The 19309-nt window shown below is 41.3% G+C and overlaps 1 protein-coding gene across 1 annotated transcript; it reads right to left on the bottom strand.

Annotated features, from left to right (window-relative positions):
* Window positions 1-4344: 4344 nt before the first annotated feature.
* On the bottom strand, window positions 4345-19213 carry ilrun (inflammation and lipid regulator with UBA-like and NBR1-like domains). The gene is made up of 5 exons (XM_057846486.1): window positions 18757-19213; window positions 13960-14114; window positions 13700-13897; window positions 10271-10512; window positions 4345-5291 (listed from the first exon to the last, which is right to left on the bottom strand). Exons 1-5 carry the CDS (start codon window positions 18912-18914, stop codon window positions 5256-5258), a joined length of 789 nt encoding a protein of 262 aa, XP_057702469.1. The 5' UTR covers window positions 18915-19213; the 3' UTR covers window positions 4345-5255.
* Between the last annotated feature and the right edge of the window lie 96 nt (window positions 19214-19309).

The raw sequence follows: 19309 nt of genomic DNA on the forward strand, positions 1-19309 counted from the left end.
AAGGTCCTGGAGTGGCCAAGCCAGTCTCCAGATCTCAACCCCCTAGAAAATCTGTGGAGGGAGTTGAAAGTCCGTGTTGCCCACTGACAGCGCCAAAACATCACTGCTCTAGAGGAGATCTGCATGGAGGAATGGGCCAAAATACCAGCAACAGTGTGTGAAAAGCTTGTGAAGTTACAGAAAACGTTTGGCCTCCGTTACTGCCAACAAAGGGTACATAACAAAGTATTGAGATGAACTTTTGGTATTGAACAAATACTTATTTTCCACCATTATTTGCCAATAAATTCTTTAAAAATCAAACAATGTGATTGTTTTTTTTCAACATTCTGTCTCTCATGGTTGAGGTTTACCCATGTTGACAATTACAGGCCTAATATTTTCAAGTGGGAAAACTTGCACAATTAGTGGTTGACTAAATACTTATTTGCCCCACTGTATTTGCTTTTCCCAATGAAGGCTCATAATAAAGTACTGACTGCTATAATAGGATGTTCCATGATTGATTACAGTGAGACATTTTTGTGATTGATAACTATAGACATGTTAAGCTCTCGATAGAACTGCCCAGTCATTCTGACCAGGTTACACAGGTCAACTTCAAGGATTGTTGCATTTTATTACTTGCCAATGCTATTGCTTTATGAAACGTATTTGATGGAATAGTTATTAAGATGTTCATTATATAATTGCTCTAATCAATAGCTGCTCGCAATGAAGAAACACTTTTCCTTAGCGCTGCTCGCAATATAGAAATGCTTTTACTCATTGTGCTCACAAAGAAGGAATGTTTTTCTTGAAAAAGCCTTGCAGACTCTTTCCTTCCCAAGGGCAGAGACAACAACAGAGACAGTTTTGCTTTGCTGGAATGTGCTGACACACATGTATTAATCCCGCTTAGATGCAAACACTTAGCCAAACAAATTCATAGAAGCGTCGCCTGCTATGCTCCCCATCCTTTTAAGGTTGACTGACTCTCTTGTTGCTAGGGCCATCCCAAATAAAAAGTGAAGGAGTTATTTTTAGAACGATTGCGGAAGCTGTATTTTGTAGTATAAAATTGCATTGTAGTTTTCCTCCTTCTCCTTGCAAGCTTTTCAACTGAGTGCCTTCTCTCCTTATTTTGGGTAATATTATAAATGTCTACCTAAGGATTTGTATTTGAACTTGACATGTTTTGACCTACGGAGGGCGCCGTGTTTTATGGACAGTCAGGGTGATGACGTAGATTGTCACTCACTCGACGAGAACTACCGGGTTACTGATATTCCTTATAGGTGGCGAGACGCCCAACACATGCGCTCATCGGTTAAAAGCGATGAGTACTTACTATGTTTTTATTGAGTCTTTAATTTCCTTTTCATTGCCTCAAAATACTTTTTGCGTGCGTTTCCCTCTCATATCTGAAGCAATGTTTTTTTGTGGTAGCAAAAAAGCAGATTGTTGATCTACTGACCATATTAGTCACATAGGATATTTAAACCACCCTTATCTGATATTTCGTTTAAATATTTTCTTCAGGCATTTTTAGTACAACCCCTAGGAAAAAGTATGGAATCACCAGTCTCGAACGAGCACTCACTCAGACTTTTTATCATGTAGAACAAGCTCAGATAGAAAGCTTGAAAAAATAATGAATTAGTTCAAAAGTGCAACTCTTTAGCATTCAGAAACACTAAAAGAAATGAATAAAAAACATTGTGGTGGTCAGTAAATGTTACTTTTATAGAGCAAGTGCAGGGAAATATATATATGGAATCACTCCATTCTGAGGAAAAAAAATATGGAAACATGAAAAACAAAGAAATAATCAAAACACATCTCTAGTATTTAGTAGCACCACCTCTGGCTTTTATGACAGCTTGCAATCTCTGAGGCATGGACTTCATGGACTTGGATCATCACCTTGTCAAGAGTCAAGAATCTGCATTGGACAAGGTGATGATGCTGGAACTTTTGTTTTGTGCTGTTCCAGTGAGATTTACAAAGATGACTGCCTGAAGAAAACATCAAAATTCCCTCGGTCCTTGATGATAGGGGGCTGCATATCAGGCAAAGGCACTGGGGAGATGGCTGTGGTTAAATCTTCAATAAATGCACAAGTTTACATTGAAATTTTAGACCGCTTACTTATCCCTTTAATTGAAAATATGTAATTTTCCAAGATGACAATGCATCATGCCACAGAGCTAAAACTGTTCAAGCATTCCTTGGTGAAAGACTCATCCAGTCAATGTCATGGCCTACAAATAGCCCAGAGCTCAACCCTATTGAAAACCTGTGGTGGAAATTGAAGAAAAAAAAAAAAGAAAAAAAAAGGTCCATAAAGGCTCCGATCTGGAAACTGCAATCAAAGAAAGTTGGTCCCAAATTGATGGAAGAATACTAATCATGTCTATGCTTCAGAGACTGCAAGCTTTCATAAAAGCCAGAGGTAGGGCTACTAAACACTAGAGATATGTTTTGATTGTCATTTGTTTCTCATGATTCCATATTTTTTCCTCAGATTGGAGTGATTCCATATATATTTCCCTGCACTTGCTCTATAAAAGTAACATTTACTGATCATCACAATGTTTTTACTCATTTCTTCTAGTGTTTCTGAATGCTGAAGAGTTGCACTTTTGAAGTAATTCATTATTTTTTCAAGCTTTTTATACGAGTTTGTTCTACATGATAAAATGTCTGAGTGAGTGCTCGTCCGAGACTGGTGATTCCATACTTTTTGCTAGGGGTTGTATGTTCTGTCTGTATGCACCTAAACAAAACGAGCTAAAAGCACACGGTATGTCAAATTCGCCTCTTGTAGAACATTTCGCCAATGTAGCATATTTTGGCAGAACACAGTTTTTTTTTTTTTTTTTTTAACTCCTACTCGTCTCGTCTCATCCTGTCTTTCCTGTTCATTTTGCTTTTGCTGTTCGTTTTGTGAAATATCGACAGTAATGTGATGCTCATGAATGATCCTCTCGGGTTCAAATTGAAAGGGTTGAAAAGATGACGTTTATGTTGCTTGTCATACTCCTGAAGCCCGGCAGCATAACCATGTGATGTCACCGCCCTGCGACGTCAACAGCAATGGCGACCTACTAGTTAAACTAATTTTACAAATTGTTTAAAAACAAAAACATAAAGAGAGGTTTCAATTTCAAATTATTTTAACTCATAGTAACATAACGTTTATCTTTTAAGAACTAAGTCTTTCTATCCGTGGATCCCCTTAAAGCAGGGGTGTCCAAACTTTTTGCAAAAGGGGGCCAGATTTGGTGCGGTAAAAATGTGGGGGGCCGACCTTGGCTGACGTCCTTTACGTAGAACAATATATTTAAGCAAATTTTAGCAAGCCATTCAGTGTGTCACATTTGCGTTATTATTTTTTTAAATTGAATAATTTCAACAATCTTACAACTAGCCTTTGTGGCGTTCTCTTTCGACTCTCGGGCTCTTGCGAAATACAGATGCTGTGAAATTGAACTAGCTTCAAGTTGCTTCAATTTCTCACTGCGAACCTGCCCTGTAATCTTGTCGTACATGTCAGCGTGTCTTGTTTGGTAATATCGGCTAAAATTGAAATCTTTAAAAACAGCGACTGTCTCTTTGCAAATGAAGCAGACACAGTTGTTGCGTATTTTAGTGAAGAAATAGTCTGATTTCCACCTATCCTTGAAGTGTCGGCCGTCACAGTCAACTTTCTTTTGTTTGTTGTCGCCATTTTAGAAAATGGAAGTAATGGGTCACACGGGGTAATGCTGCTTAGCCCTTCAATACCCGCAACATGAAGCAATTATCATAGAATCCCAAAATTTGAAAAATAAGGTCCTAATGAAACCATTTTTTCAAACATGTAAAAAGAAAAGTCAAAATGAATATGTGTAATAAGCGCTCTAATATCTATAACCCAAGCTAAATCCGTTTTTTTTTTTTTCTCATAGAACCTGCAGATGCATGTGTTGACTTGCATCCATCGCCCCCCCCCCCAAAAGAAATGTCAAAATTCTAAATTAGTCTGAAAATCATGAAATTTTAAGGGTATCAAATGTGATACATTTGGCAATAAAGGTTTAAAGTGCTGCTGCCTTTTAGTGGGTAAATGAGGAGCAGCATTTCGTGTGTAAACTACTTCATGTGTTGGTTGCAGTACTGCTGAGCAATTTATTAAGTCTGTGTGCGGGCCAGACGTTATTGATTTTATGACAGAGGCTGGGGGCCGGACGAAATTTGACCACGGGCCGCATTTGGCCCCCGGGCTGGACTTTGGACATGTCTGCCTTAAAGTCTTAAATTCCACCTGATGAGATCGGTTGACCCTAAAATTGATCATGTAAAATAAGAGTTGAGAAGCACTGTCACTACGGCATGCCACCTTTTTCCATTTTATTTTCCATTCCAAAATACACTTCCAGATGTGTAATGATGATAAATCGCTTTTCTTGAGGACCATTTGGAGCGTGAGAAAACTCCTTAAAGCTGTGAACAACAAAGAAACATCCCGAAAACAATAATCACCACTGTCATCTATGGCGGTAGACATCCGATCCATTTCGATCTGGCCTCCCGGTCGAAATGGATCGGACGTCTACTGCCGTCGAAGGCAGCCAATGATTTAAAAAAAAAAAATTCAACTTTAGCCATCAGGAATCATATTTGTGCAAACAGCAGTAACAGAACATCAGTGCTGAATGAATTCTCCCTCCAAGCGAAATCAGCGTCACACTTTTAGAGATTTAATTTTGATTTCTAGCACCACCTGCTGACCAAGAGTACAAATAAATAACGTGGATGATTATGAGCAAGTCTCGGGTCGATTCCGATTCACGCACGCACTCAAACACAACTAAAACGTGGAAAAATACAACCACTCACCAAGCAAAATAACCTTTTTTTTTTTTTTTTTTTTAAATCCCTCCACGCGTTCTGCGCACTTTTCAGCGGCCACCCTAAAAACGTGCACGCCCGCTCTCGCGCATTGTCCCGTGACGTCGCCTGCATTGTTCCCGCCGTACGCGTGAAGGGGGAATCAGAGTGAGCGTGCGAACTTTTTAAGGCCGGGTGACGGCGGGTGATCCGGATGGGGAGGAGAAAAAAAAAAAAAAAAGAATAAAAAAATTCAATCTGAAAGAAGCGTTCGCACGTGAGGGCGGGACATCGGGCCGCCGCTACCGCCGTCCGCGTGCAAGTGGGGCATAGTGGAGAGTTGTCGGAAAACAACAGTTCCTCCGCGTGCCCGTTTCAGGCTCCGTTAGCTGGGAGGTGCTCTAGCTCTGTCCGAATGGATGAGGTCCTTCAACACCCTGAAAAACAAACAAGGTTAAGATGTACAAAGATGTACTAAATAGTGCTGCAACGATTAAACTATTAACTCGAGCAATTCGATTTTAAAAAGCTTTGAATTAAATTTAGCTGCTTTGAGTATTTGTTTAATTAGAGTGGTGTTTTGATGTTTTTTTGTTTTTGAAAGTGTTTGCGTTTGGTTTTATTGATTTGGGTGGATACACTGCTCTCTAGTGGCAAAAGTGAATATGACATAACTCATTTAACATGGCTGCTCCCTGTTAAGGCCTACATCAGGTCTTTTTTTGTTTGAGCTAATATGTTTAGTGCATTCACAATTTAGTTTATAGGTATACTCAGCTGTTTTTGTGGGAATATGTGTTTGGAAAATTTGTTGAGCGCATTGTAAAAAGAATGTTAGCATTTTATAGCATTTAAGCTCGCGGACTTGAGCCTGGTACTCCAGACTCACCGCTGTTCCAGCTATTGAGTCTGGCCATCATTAACGCAGATAAAATTTCCAGGGCGGAGCAAGCCACAGCAAACAGACAGCGGAGTGGACCAATCAGCGACGGGCGGGACGAAGGACTTGCGCACGGAAGTAAACATATGAGGAGATCGGAGTTTATTCAACATGGCTAGCGCGAGACAGACTGTTGTCAATGACTTGTGTCGATGTGATTTTGGTAATTTAAAACTGACTTTACCGTGGATTGGAACATATTCTCCGCTCTCCTGTTCGCCATCTGTGTTGTTGTGGAGACGACTTCCGACGCGGAAGAGTGACGTTGCTCATTAAGAACACGTCATGCAAATAAACGAATCTGATGTGTCGATGGATTTTGTACTTGCTCGAGAGGCCGTTAATGGGCTGGGTCCCAGACTATTCTCTCAGTGTTTGAAAAACACAGGGACAACAGTCTGGCCGTGCCAGGCAACGCGGACTTAGCCAATTGTTCTCTTGTTGTACTTAGGCCTGTCGCGATAACAAATTTTAGTACACGATATACACTCACCGGCCACTTTATTAGGTACACCTGTCCAACTGCTCGTTAACACTTAATTTCTAATCAGCCAATCACATGGCGGCAACTCAGTTCATTTTGACATGTAGACATGGTTTAAGACAATCTCCTGCAGTTCAAACCGAGCATCAGTATGGGGAAGAAAGGTGATTTGAGGACTTTAAACGTGGCATGGTTGTTAGTGCCAGAAGGGCTGGTATGAGTATTTCAGAAACTGCTGATCTACTGGGATTTTCACGCACAACCATCTCTAGGGTTTACAGAGAATGGTCCGAAAAAGAAAAAATATCCAGTGAGCAGCAGTTCTGTGGGCGGAAATGCCTTGTTGATGCCAGAGGGCAGAGGAGAATGGCCAGACTGGTTTGAGCTGATAGAAAGGCAACAGTAACTCAAATAACCACCCGTTACAACCAAGGTAGGCAGAAGAGCATCTCTGAACGCACAGTACGTCGAACTTTGAGGCAGATGGGCTACAGCAGCAGACCCCACGCCGGGTGCCACTCCTTTCAGCTAAGAACAGGAAAGTGAGGCTACAATTTGCACAAGCTCACCGAAATTGGACAATAGAAGATTGGAAAAACGTTGCCTGGTCTGATGAGTCTCGATTTCTGCTGCGACATTCGGATGGTAATGTCAGAATTTGGCGTCAACAACATGAAAGCATGGATCCATCCTGCCTTGTATCACCGGTTCAGGCTGGTGGTGGTGGTGTAATGGTGTGGGGAATATTTTCTTGGCACTCTTTGGGCCCCTTGGTACCAATTGAGCATCGTTGAAACGCCACAGCCTACCTGAGTATTGTTGCTGACCATGTCTGTCCCTTTATGACCACAATGTACCCAACTTCTGATGGCTACTTTCAGCAGGATAATGCGCCATGTCATAAAGCTGGAATCCTCTCTGACTGGTTTCTTGAACATGACAATGAGTTCACTGTACTCAAATGGCCTCCACAGTCACCAGATTTCAATCCAATAGAGCATCTTTGGGATGTGGTGGAACGGGACATTCGCATCATGGATGTGCAGCCGACAAATCTGCACCAACTGTGTGAGGCAATCATGTCAATATGGACCAAACTCTCTGAGGAATGCTTACAGCACCTTGTTGAATCTATGCCACGAAGAATTGAGGCAGTTCTGAAGGCAAAAGGGGGTCAACCCGTTACTAGCATGGCGTACCTAATAAAGTGGCCGGTGAGTGTAGATATATATATATGTATACAGTGCCCTCCATAATTATTGGCACCCCTGAAAAAGATGTGTTTTTTAGCTTCTAATAATTTTTTTTAATTCAAATAATATGGGACCTTAATGGAGAAAAAGAGAAAAATCCAACCTTCAATACAAGTGCATTCATTCAGGGGGGAAAAAATCCCACATATAGAAAAAAATATTTGACATCAAATAATGTGTGTCAACATTATTAGCACCCCTGGTGTTAATACTTTGTACAACCCCCTTTTGCCAAAAAAAAAACAGGGTTTGGGGACTGAGATGGCCATGGGAGGAGCTTGATTTTGTGTTTGGTGAACCATTTCTGTGTAGATTTGGCCATATGTTTAGGGTCATTGTCTTGCTGAAAGACCCAGTGACGACCCATCTTCAGCTTTCGGGCAGAGGGCAACAGATTTTGATTTAAAATGTCCTGGTATTTCAAAGCATTCATGATGCCATGCACCCTAACAAGGTTCCCAGGGCCTTTGGAAGCGAAACAGCCCCACAGCATCATTGAGCCACCCCATACTTCACAGTGGGTATGAGGTGCTTTTCAGCATGCGCATCTTTCGTGGCACGCCAGACCCACTTAGAGTGTTTGTTGCCAAAAAGCTCAATCATGGTCTCACACAAAAATACACACGGTCCCAGGCTTCAACTGGGACCCTGTGCTTTGATCAGATGAGACCAAAATTGAGCAAGATTGAAATACCAGGACATTTTAAATCAAAATCTGGTGCCCTCTGCCCGAAAGCTGAAGATGGGTCATCAGTGGGTCTTTCAGCAAGACAATGATCCTAAACATATGGCCAAATCTACACAGAAATGGTTCACCAGACACAAAATCAAGCTCCTCCCATGGCCACCTCACTCCCCAGACCTTGGTTCGTTGGCAAAAGGGGGTTGTACAAAGTATTAACATTGTGCTAGTAATTGTGACACACATTATTTGATGTCAAATATTTTTTCTTAATGTGGGATTTTTCCCCCCTGAATGAATGCACTAGTATTGAAGGTTGGATTTTTCTCTTTTTTTTCCATTAAGGTCCCATATTATTTGAATGAAAAAAAATTATTAGAAGCTAAAAAACACATCTTTTTCAGGTGTGCCAATAATTATGGAGGACACTGTATATATATACATACATATATACACACTCCCGTTCAAAAGTTTGGGGTTGCTTTGACCCCAAATTTTTTAACCATAGTGTATCATATAGGATTTTTCATTATGTACAATCCGGTTCAAAAGTTTGGGGTCAAAGCGACCCCAAACTTTTAAACGGTAGTGTATATATATTTATTATCTAGTTATTCATTAATTTTATTTTATTTTTTAACCTGTCCTGTTCAGCTGTTTGACACAGACAATGGAAGTCTAAGTGCCCGGATAGTCTGAACAGTTTTAATGTTTCACATTGAGAGTCTGACATACTCCCATTGTGATCATTCAAAATACCTTTTTATTATGACAAAGCAGCGAACAGGAAGGGATTATGGGGGGGACAGAAGAAAAGAAATACAAGAGAAGAAAGAAAAGAAACACATACACAAACAAAAACAAGAAATACATTGAACAACCTAACCCTATTCATTCATCAATTTTCAAATTTTGAAAGAAAGGAAGAAAAATTTTCAGTTTTGGAAAACTTACATTTTTGAGGAAAACATTAGAGGTGTGCATCGGCACTGACCTCACGATTCGATTCGATTACGATTCGGAGGGCCACAATTCGATTCGATTCGATTCGATTCGATTAAGAGGGCCACGATTCGATTCGGTTCGATTCGGCAATGCATCACGATGCATTAAAGCCTGGGATGCATTAAAATGCTAAAGCAAAGAATATTTTTCGTGAATCATGAGGCAACACAAGCGGTCAGACATTAAACACCTTTTTATAGGCTCTTGTGTCATTCCTGGTTGTAGTTAAATGAAAATAGTAATATATATAAAAATAATAAAAAAACATCACAGCATTTAATTAGTGCTTTGAATGAGACCAGGGCTTTCTTTTTTTTTTTTTTTTTTTACACACACTAGCAGTCTTTCATTTTTTACACACCGCATAAGTTTGGTCAAGTTTCCCACCAACCTCATAGAAGCCAAAATGTCTCCATATGCCTGCTTTCAATGTCTTTGGTGCGTCAGTAATCTTTCGCGCTTCCTCTTTCACCGCTTCAGCCATTGTTAGTATGTCTTATCTCTGCTTTCTTGAGTGCCACTGCGCAATTGCGCATGTCTGTGACGTTACTCCCGTGAGGAAACAGATTTGAGTTCCTCGTCCCCCCTGCATTGCTTGTACAATAGCTCCCTCTACAGGTAAACATGAGAATAATAATACAAATGGGGAAACCAAATCCATTGCATCACTGGAAGATTTTTGAACGGATTTATATATTTTAATATGTGCTGAATCGATTCGGCTTGTTGCCCGCATCGAATCGCATCGTCCATGGCCCGCATCGGGATGCATCGCCGCATCGATTATTGTTGACACCAGTAGAAAACATTTTGAATATATTTAAATATTTTTGGTATATTTTCCAGAAACCGCGTGATAAATTCAAGAAAAATCCTGGGAAAATGTTTAAATGATGGTTAAAAAAAAACTCCGACCAGCCCTCTGCCCCAAAAAATCTATTTAAAAAACTCTTCAGAAAAAGCTACTTTAACAAGTCATTTTTGTACCATCATACATTAAAAACATATTTGGAAGAAATGACAAACCAGCACGGCCGATCGCTACCGCGTACCTGCCCACGCGTCACTGGCGTCAGATTGGCCCGCGGTCCATCCAGCGGCCTGTCCGCATTTTGCGACGGTGCGTCGTCTCCGTCAGCGTCTCGTTTGTTTTTGTGCGGCGAGGCGAAGGGGTTGAAGTCGTCCTGCACGTCGCGCTGGGGCTGCGTGTTGAACTCTGTCTCGAAGGACGACAGCTGCTGCGTGACGCCCAGGAGGCCGCCCACCTCTACGCTCAGGATCACCCAAATCACATCTGGACACAAACCATTATGACACTTCCGTTTGAAAAAGGAAGTCCAATCGTCTGGCTGACTGAGTTGTGACGTCATGGGAACGTCACCCCTACAAATTAGGCTGCCCAGAGGCCAATTTGGAGGGTGAAAAGTCTTTTCATGCTTCCGTCATTAATTGAAATGGTTTCACCACTCGTAGGCGTCCAACCCATTTAGACTGGGAGTGTGGCAGCGAATGACATCTATCACTGTCAGTGGCAGACAATGAGTTAAAGGTGCTGTGAAATGGTACGCGTGTCAATAAAATGAAAATGGCTCCAATTAGAAAACATGTAGAAAACAAATTTGGTACTCAAATCTAGGTGTGGAAACCTCTGGGTACCCCACGATACAATTTCGAGTCAAGGCTTACGATAACGGTTATCTCATGATCAGTGTTGTTAATAACGGCGTTAGAATATAACGGCGTTACTAACGGCGTTATTTTTTTTCAGTAATGCGTAATCAAATTAATTACTTTTCTCATCTTGGCAACACCGTTACCGTTACTGAGGCGGTAAAGGCGTGCGTTACTAATTACTATGCGTTACTATGTTGGTTGAATGAAAAAAGTCTGAGAGAGACGGACTCACGGAGACGAGAGAGCAGAGCAGGAGTGGGGAAGACGCCGTTGCAAACGCGATGCGATTGCTAGGTGGCGCCAATACTACCCGACTGTAGCCGATAGCCTACAAACTACGGCCACATGATACGGTAGATATCGCATATTATAGAACTAGATGCAAATGACAGACACTGCTGCATTGGACACGTTTTAAAGACTACATGCGTTAGTAAATAGCCGCCATCTTAAATCAGTAGACCGCTCAGGAAGGCTCTGTTGTAGAGAACCTTCCTAGTGAACCTAAGTAACTTTTTTTTAATCTAAAATGCTCCTAAATCGGCAAAATCTTGACTTAAATCAATCTTTAATGATGAAACCGTTTTAAAACTTACACATGTTGAAAGTAGACAGAAGGGAACTAATGCAATAACGGGAGCAATTTTAACAACTTTAACGGTTGATTCACAACCTTAAATAACTTCCACACATAGCAAAGGTTACTATCTAGTTATCGCAATACCCCTGTGTCTAGTTAAGTGGCGGGTAAAGAATTGGGCCAGGGCCATTTGTCCCAAAAACCCTTTAAACTTCACATTGTGTGACGTTTTTTTTTTTTTTTAAGAAAAAAAAAAACATGAAAATTATCACCAGTTACTTTGCCAAGTAACTAATTACTCTTACATTCAGGTAACTGAGTTACTAACGCAATTACTTTTTGGAAGAAGTAATTTGTAAGGCTGCAGCTATCGAATATTTTAGTAATCAAGTAATTGACTGAAAATTCTATCGATTAATTGAGTAATCGGATAAAACATTTTTTTTAGATAAAGAGAAATTATAAATATACATGCGGAAAAAAAGACATTTAATCCAAAACTGAACCATTATCAGTCAATCATTGTCTTTATTTTCGATGTTTATTGTTGAAAACAGCCAACAATTGCATCTCAGATGTGACTAGAAAAAAAAAATTCACTGCTTTCACTCAAAAAACTTCTAGATCTTATAAAAAAAAAAAAAAAAAACATATCTCTTACCTAAAAATGTAATTACGCTTGATAACACACATCACTTGAAAGCTATGTGTTTTTCCCACATGTTTCAATTAGGGCAGCAGCTATCGAATATTTTAGTAATCGATTAATCGAGTAATCGGATAAAACAAATATATTTTTAGGTGAAGAGCAATTATAAATATTCATGAGAAAACAAGACATTTAATCTAATCTTGAACCATTTTCAGTCAATCAAGGTCTTTATTTTCGATGTATATTGTTGAAAACAGCCAACAATTGCATCTAAGATGTAACTAGAATAAAAAAAAAAAAAGACTAATTCACTGCTTTCATTCAAATTTTTTTTTAGATCTTATTAGAAAAAATATATATTCTTACCTAAAAATGCCGTTACGCTTGATAACACACATCACTTAAAAGTTAGGATTTTTTCCCACGTGTTTCAATTGAATTTCTATTTGTGTCAAGCCATTTTTAAGTACTAGTTAAGTTTTAAGTTAGTCTAAACTGTAAGTACTGATAGGATTTTGAGTTTTTGCAGTGTTCAAAATAAATGCTGTGCTGTATTGGAGCACATTGTGCACCAGTGCTACTTGGTGTTTTATTCAGCAATGACTACTGAGCCAAAACTGACAGTTAGCTTTATTATGTTTTAATTTTACACCCTCATCACTCTACAGCGCTGTGTTTTTACAGATTATTATTAGTCTTTGTCAATGTTTCTCCTTTCTGGCCAAACTATCCCACACTCTGTAACTGTCAATGATTCTGATGATGATGACAATGACAATAAATTCATTCATTCATTCATTATATAAAACCGGTATGTAAGACACGTTAGCCACGTATCGACAGTGCTCATAATCAATAGAAACCTAGCCCTCCAAAGAGCTAACGTTACGTGACCGAGTGACAGTAACGTTGTATATATTAGCGATGAGAAGTGTATTGGTTAAAGATGGCGGCTGTTTACTAACGCTGCCCAGACGCGGCCGAGTCTGTCATTTCACATCTAGTCCTAAATGCATGCGATATTTATGAAACGTATCGCACACTCCCTGCTACCAAACTAGCACCATGCGGGCGTAGTTTTTAGGAACGTCGGCTGCAGTAAGTTTAAAAAAAAAAATTTTTTTTTTCAAATTACTTCTTCCTCTACGCATGTCAGCGCATTGTCCCGCATTAAAAGTAGTCCAGCCAAAACGTGATGCTTAGAGCTGGCAAAATTAAACGATTCCTCGAGGTGAATAAAATTACTCGGATCAGTTTTTAAACTTGAGTTACTCGAGTTGCTCCAGTATTCGTTTCAGCTGTAGTAATTTGTAACTGTAATTAATTACTTTTTTAAAGTAAGATTAACAACACTGCTCATGATATGGCGATACAACAATTATTCACACAGTGGTTAGGAAACCGCTCTAGGATATTCTACAAAACAACTAATAAACAGAAAAACAAGCTATTTTCATTCTTCTTTTTTGAAATGCATCGCAAATTGTACCGTATCGTGATCTACCCAGAGGTTCCCACCCCTAGTCACTTGTCGCAGCATTTCCTAGCCCCTTTAAGAGAAAGTGGTTCTCGCACCTCCGTAGAACAAGCCGGCGGCAGTGCACATCCTCCACTGGCCTTGATACATGCCGGGCGATGCCGGACTCCTCATCTGCACGCTGACATCGGCCACTTGTCGTGGCTCCAGACACTTCACCATCACCGTGTTGACGTGACCGAACTGGTCGCCGCCGATGTACTTGAGACACACGCCTGCCGGCCACGACTCGGCGCCTGCGGAAGGCGAGCATTGAGCTGGCGGTGGAAACGTTTGTTCAATATCCGCCGGAGCGTACCTGAGTTCTGTATCCTCCAGGTTTTGGTGAAGGGCGTGTCCGGCGGGACAGATTCGCCTTCTCCGATGGTCACGTCTTCAACGAAGGACATGGCGGGCGTGTTAACGCTGGGACTCTCAAAGTCGTAATAAGCGCCGATGGCAGCCTGGAGGTTCCTGGTGGCGGTTAGAGGGAAAAGATGGATTTTTCAGTGTCTAATTAGCTGTGTTGCGCCAACACCGATACTACAACCCCTAGCAAAAAGTATGGAATCACCAGTCTCGGTGATCTTGCTCGACATCGGACAATTTCGACTTACTAACAAGGTCCTGGAACGAATTAACATCGTATGTCGAGGTACCACTGTAAACGCAAACATGAAATTTGTCTTCTTCACAGAGCGTCGCCATGTAAACGGCCCCTTAGACAGGTGCTTTTTGCATCCATTTATTCACAAATGCTTGCAGGCTTCATATTGAAGAACACATGCAAAGGATGGAGGTATCATGGACAATTATTTTTCGCGCATTGTTATGAATGTACTTACAAATAGGGCTGTAGCTACAGTGGGGAGAACAAGTATTTGATACACTGCCGATTTTGCTGGTTTTCCCACTTGCAAGCCATGTAGAGGTCTGTAATTTTGTATCATAAATTCTCTTCAACTGTGAGGGCCAGAATCTCATACAAAAATCCAGAAATCACATTGTATAATTTTTAAATAATAAATTTGTATTTAACTGCATGAAATAAGTATTTGATACATTACCAACTAGTAAATATCAGGGGTCGCGTTAACCGGAAATTTTCCGTCGTTGACCGGTTTTTTAAAACGGTGACGGAAAAAACTGAAGTCCGTCAGTCATTTTGACAGGTTGCAATTCACACCCCAGACCACAGGGTGGCACATTAATTAGCTATTGTCTCTCTTAATGCATGACGTCGTTGGCTATTCTGTCAGAATATTGTAGTGTAACCGGGGTCTGGCGGCGGCACCGTGATTGACACATCAACGCGAGGTTCTTATTGGTGCACCCGGTGTGCTAGCGCGTGATCCAATTGGTGGACTAGATTGCCGCCTGTGTATAGACAAGTTTTCGAGGTACCGGTTTACTTCCTTATGTCTTCCTTCCCCTTCCGTTTCCGCCTGTTTACCATTGAAGTCAATGGCGGTGGAATAGAAGTTGGAAGGTCTTTATACAAGATCCCGGGAATGTTATTTTGATGTAGGCGGGTGGAGAACCAAGCCAAGGCCTCCATGCTTCGTACCATGTCGATTTCCAAACCATGGGTGCTCGTACTCGTCATAAGGAGATGGACAAAACTGACAGCTCCTGCAGTCATGCCCCCGCTGTTATGGAAGGTAATGTGCTCTAAAAATACGAAACCTAAAATCTGGCGCATGAAACGACTTGTTGCCTTTGCTATTGATATTACGATGATGATTGTAATTACGAAGTTTAATCATTTTTACAACAACTAGCTTCTGGAACTGCTGCTAGCCGCCTGTTGCTAATCGTGTTTGAATGCACCGCATATATCCAAGTGTTACAAGTTTTTATTCGTTTGTTTACAGCTGGGAAATGCTGTTATAAAAGAGAAGACAACTTGACTTGTACGTTGATGGACATATATCGAACATATATAGTTTGCGTTCCACAATGATGATGACAGCTCGACTCCCGGGAGAGGCCGAGAGAGGGAGGAATTGTGACAGACGGTGGTTCGCCGAGATCGCCGTGATCCAACTTGTGAACGGTAGCATTTTTAAATATATGCTATTGGAGCTGGAATTACCGAAGAGGAGAGCGAGATGGACTGCTGTAATTCGACAAGAAATCGGGGCACCAAACGATCACCACAGACTATGTAGTAGTCATTTTATATCTGGTAAGATGCATTTAATATATATTTAGAAGATTTTGGGCTGACAACCACAATTAAGATCATTGTGTGACGTTGGTGATTGGGGTCTATATGGTTGCCTCTTTTTCTTTGGGAGTGGAGTTGTTTTGTTGGTGTTGTTGGCGGTAAGCAGAGTAAAAAGAGGGAGAAAAATACAACTTCAGTGTCTAATTTTTCGCCGCCAAGCAAGCGTTACAAAATTAAAAATGAATGAAAACTAAATACTATTGAATATGTCATCATTATCATTTTAAAAATTTCAGTGACTGGTAAAAATAGATTATGACCGGATTTTTATGACCCTGTCAGTCAAAATGACAGACAACGAAAATGTTTAGCGCAACCTCTGAAATATTTCGGCTTAGTTCTTTTTTATGAACCCCTCCTGTTCTCCACTCATTACCGGAAGTAACTGCACCTGTTTGAACTTGTTACCTGTATAAAAGACACCTGTTCACATGTTCAAACAAACAAACTCCAACCTCTCCACAATGGCCAAGACCAAAGAGCTGTGTAAGGACATCAGGGATAAAATAATAGACCTGCACAAGGCTGGGATGGGCTACAGGAAAATAAGCAAGCAGCTTGGTGAGAAGGTAACAACTGTTGGAGCGAATATTAGAAAATGGAAGAAGTTCAAGTTGACGGTCAATCTGCCTCGTTCAGGGGCTCCATGCAAGATCTCACCTCGTGGGGCATCACTGATCATGATAAGGTGAGGGATCAGCCCAGAACTACAACGCAGGACCTGGTCAATGACCAGAAGAGAGCTGGAACCACAGTCTCCAAGAAAACCATCGGAAACACATTACGCCGTCATTGATTAAAATCCTACAGCGCACGCAAGGTCCCGCTGCTGAAGCCTGTGCATGTCCAGACACATCTGAAGTTTGCCACTGACCATCTGGATGATCCAGAGGAGCAATGGGAGAAGGTCATGTGGTCGGATGAGACCAAAATTGAACTTTTTGGTCTAAACTCGGCTCGTCGTGTTTGGAGGAAAAAGAAGGATGAGTACAACCCCAAGAACACCATCCCAACCGTGAAACATGGAGAAGGAAACATCATTTTTTGGGGCTGCTTCTCTGCCAAGGGTACAGGACGACTGCACCATATTGAGGGGAGGATGGATGGGGCTATGTATCACCAGATCTTGGCTGACAACCTCCTTCCATCAGTGAGAGCCCTGAAGATGGGTCGTGGCTGGGTCTTCCAGCATGACAACGACCCAAAGCACACAGACAAGGCAACTAAAGAGTAGCTCCGTAAGGAGTATCTTAAGGTCCTGGAGTGGCCTAGCCAGTCACCAGATCTGAACCTGATGGAAAATCTATGGAGGGAGCAGAAAGTCCGTGTTGCCCGGCAGCAGCCCCGAAACCTGAAGGCTCTGGAGAAGATCTGCATGGAGGAGTGGGCCAAAATCCCTGCTGCAGTGTGTGCAAACCTCGTCAAGGACTACAGGAAACGTTTGGTATCTGTAATAGCAAACAAAGGTTTCTGTACCAAACATTAAGTTCGATTTTTGTGATGTATCAAATACTTATTTCATGCAATTAAATGCAAATTTATTATTTAAAAATCATTCAACGTGATTTTCTGTTTTTTTTTTTTGTATTAGATTCCGTCCCTCACAGTTGAAGAGAACTTATGATACAAATTACAGACCTCTACATGCTTTGCAAGTGGGAAAACCCGCAAAATCGGCAGTGTATCAAATACGTGTTCTCTCCACTGTACCATTTATTTTAGTAGTCCATTAATCGATTGAACTCGTTAGTTCGACAAACCGGATAAGGAACATAAAAAATTAAGATAACTGAGATGAGCCTCAACTGGTACAAAAAATCTAATGAATGAGGATCGAAGTACAACAAAATAACAATTGCCAAACTTACATAGCAAAAGTCTGCTAGCTTAAATGCTACAAAATACTAACTTTTTTTTTTTTTTTTTTAAAAATGCTCTTAACAAACGGGTCAAACACATATTCCAACAAAAATGGCTAAATATACCTATAAACTAAATTTCAAATGCATTAAAAAAAAAAAAAAACACTGGCTCAAACAAAACCTAGCTTATGTTGGTCTAAACAGGTAGCAGCTGGATTCAGCATGTGAAACGAGTTATGTCAAATTCAATTTTGCCACTAGAGGGCAATGTATCCACCCAAATCAATAAAACTAAATGCAAACACTTTCAAAACAAACCATTAATATGTCACTTTAATTAAACAGATACTTGAAGCAGCAAAGTTTAATCGAACCTTTTTTCTAATCGAATTACTCGAGCTAATCGATTAATCGTTGCGGCACTACTTCAAAATGAATGAATGCGGTTGGCTATTGAAGCTTTTTTTTCTCAACAAACGTGCTGGTGTGCACATAATTATTTTTCCCGGGCAGGATGCTCGGTTTAAAAAAAAAAAAAACTGCTAGGTGTAGACATGGCCTAAGGCTCAAAAATGTAGTCTAATGTATCTCTTTTTAAATAGAGTGTGTGACTTGTTGATTTCCGCCCACGCATCAATACCGGTGTCGTCACCACACGCACGTTACGTGGCTGACGTAACGTCGAACGAGTGGTAGCCTGAGCGCGGGCTAGCTCAAGCGGGGGGCTCGCTGAGCTTCAAAACCCACCTCGGCGGTCACATTTGTACGTGTTTACCTTCTAAACTTTAAATTGAACAAGCGTAACGTCCTCTTCAACGACAAAAAACGCGTTATCTCACCGTGCGCCCAGCGAAATAAACCGAAAGTAACTTAGCGCGGTGTGTCTCGCCTCCATTTTATGAGCACGTCAAAGCTAACAAGCTAATTTACACGGCTTTAACTCGCCGTCCCGTGACATAACACAAGACATGTCGAGACAAGATACCCGCGGGGCCCTTCATCTCATCACCATCCCCGCACTCACCAGTTGGTCATGTCCAGGAAGAAGGCGCAGCCGGCGGGGTTGAGCTGGAAGCCCAGCAGCCTCTGGAACTCGGTGATGAGGACGTCCTTGTCCGTGGTGCCCATGCAGCTGAACTTCTGCATGAGCTCCGCGTCCACGTCCATGTCCGTGCCCTCCATGAGGGTGGCGAGGGAGAGGAGGGGAGGAGGGTGGGCTAAGGGGTGGGGGGAAGCCTCTCTCAGTCAGGTCCGAGGCCTCGTCTAGCCATAACAAGCTGCTCCACCGCCACAACAACAAGCATCAATGCGCATGGCACGACAAGGGGGACGAAGTTTGACGTTACAACAACCTAGCGCGTCACCTGCGCCAATCACGTCGTTGCTGATGACGTCATCTGTTGCTATTTGCAGCCCCCCTCCGATTGGCTCATCGCTCGGGCTCACAAATTGCTCTTTTTGCAAAGGAACACTTGACACGTTATCTTATATTCATGCATTATTTGCGGATATTGAAGCGTCACAACCATCTTAAATTACTGTGGATTTTTTTCTTTTTTAATGAAGTAGTACTCGAA

Source organism: Corythoichthys intestinalis, chromosome 9 (assembly GCF_030265065.1).
Source record: "Corythoichthys intestinalis isolate RoL2023-P3 chromosome 9, ASM3026506v1, whole genome shotgun sequence".
NCBI classification, from domain to species: domain Eukaryota; kingdom Metazoa; phylum Chordata; class Actinopteri; order Syngnathiformes; family Syngnathidae; genus Corythoichthys; species Corythoichthys intestinalis.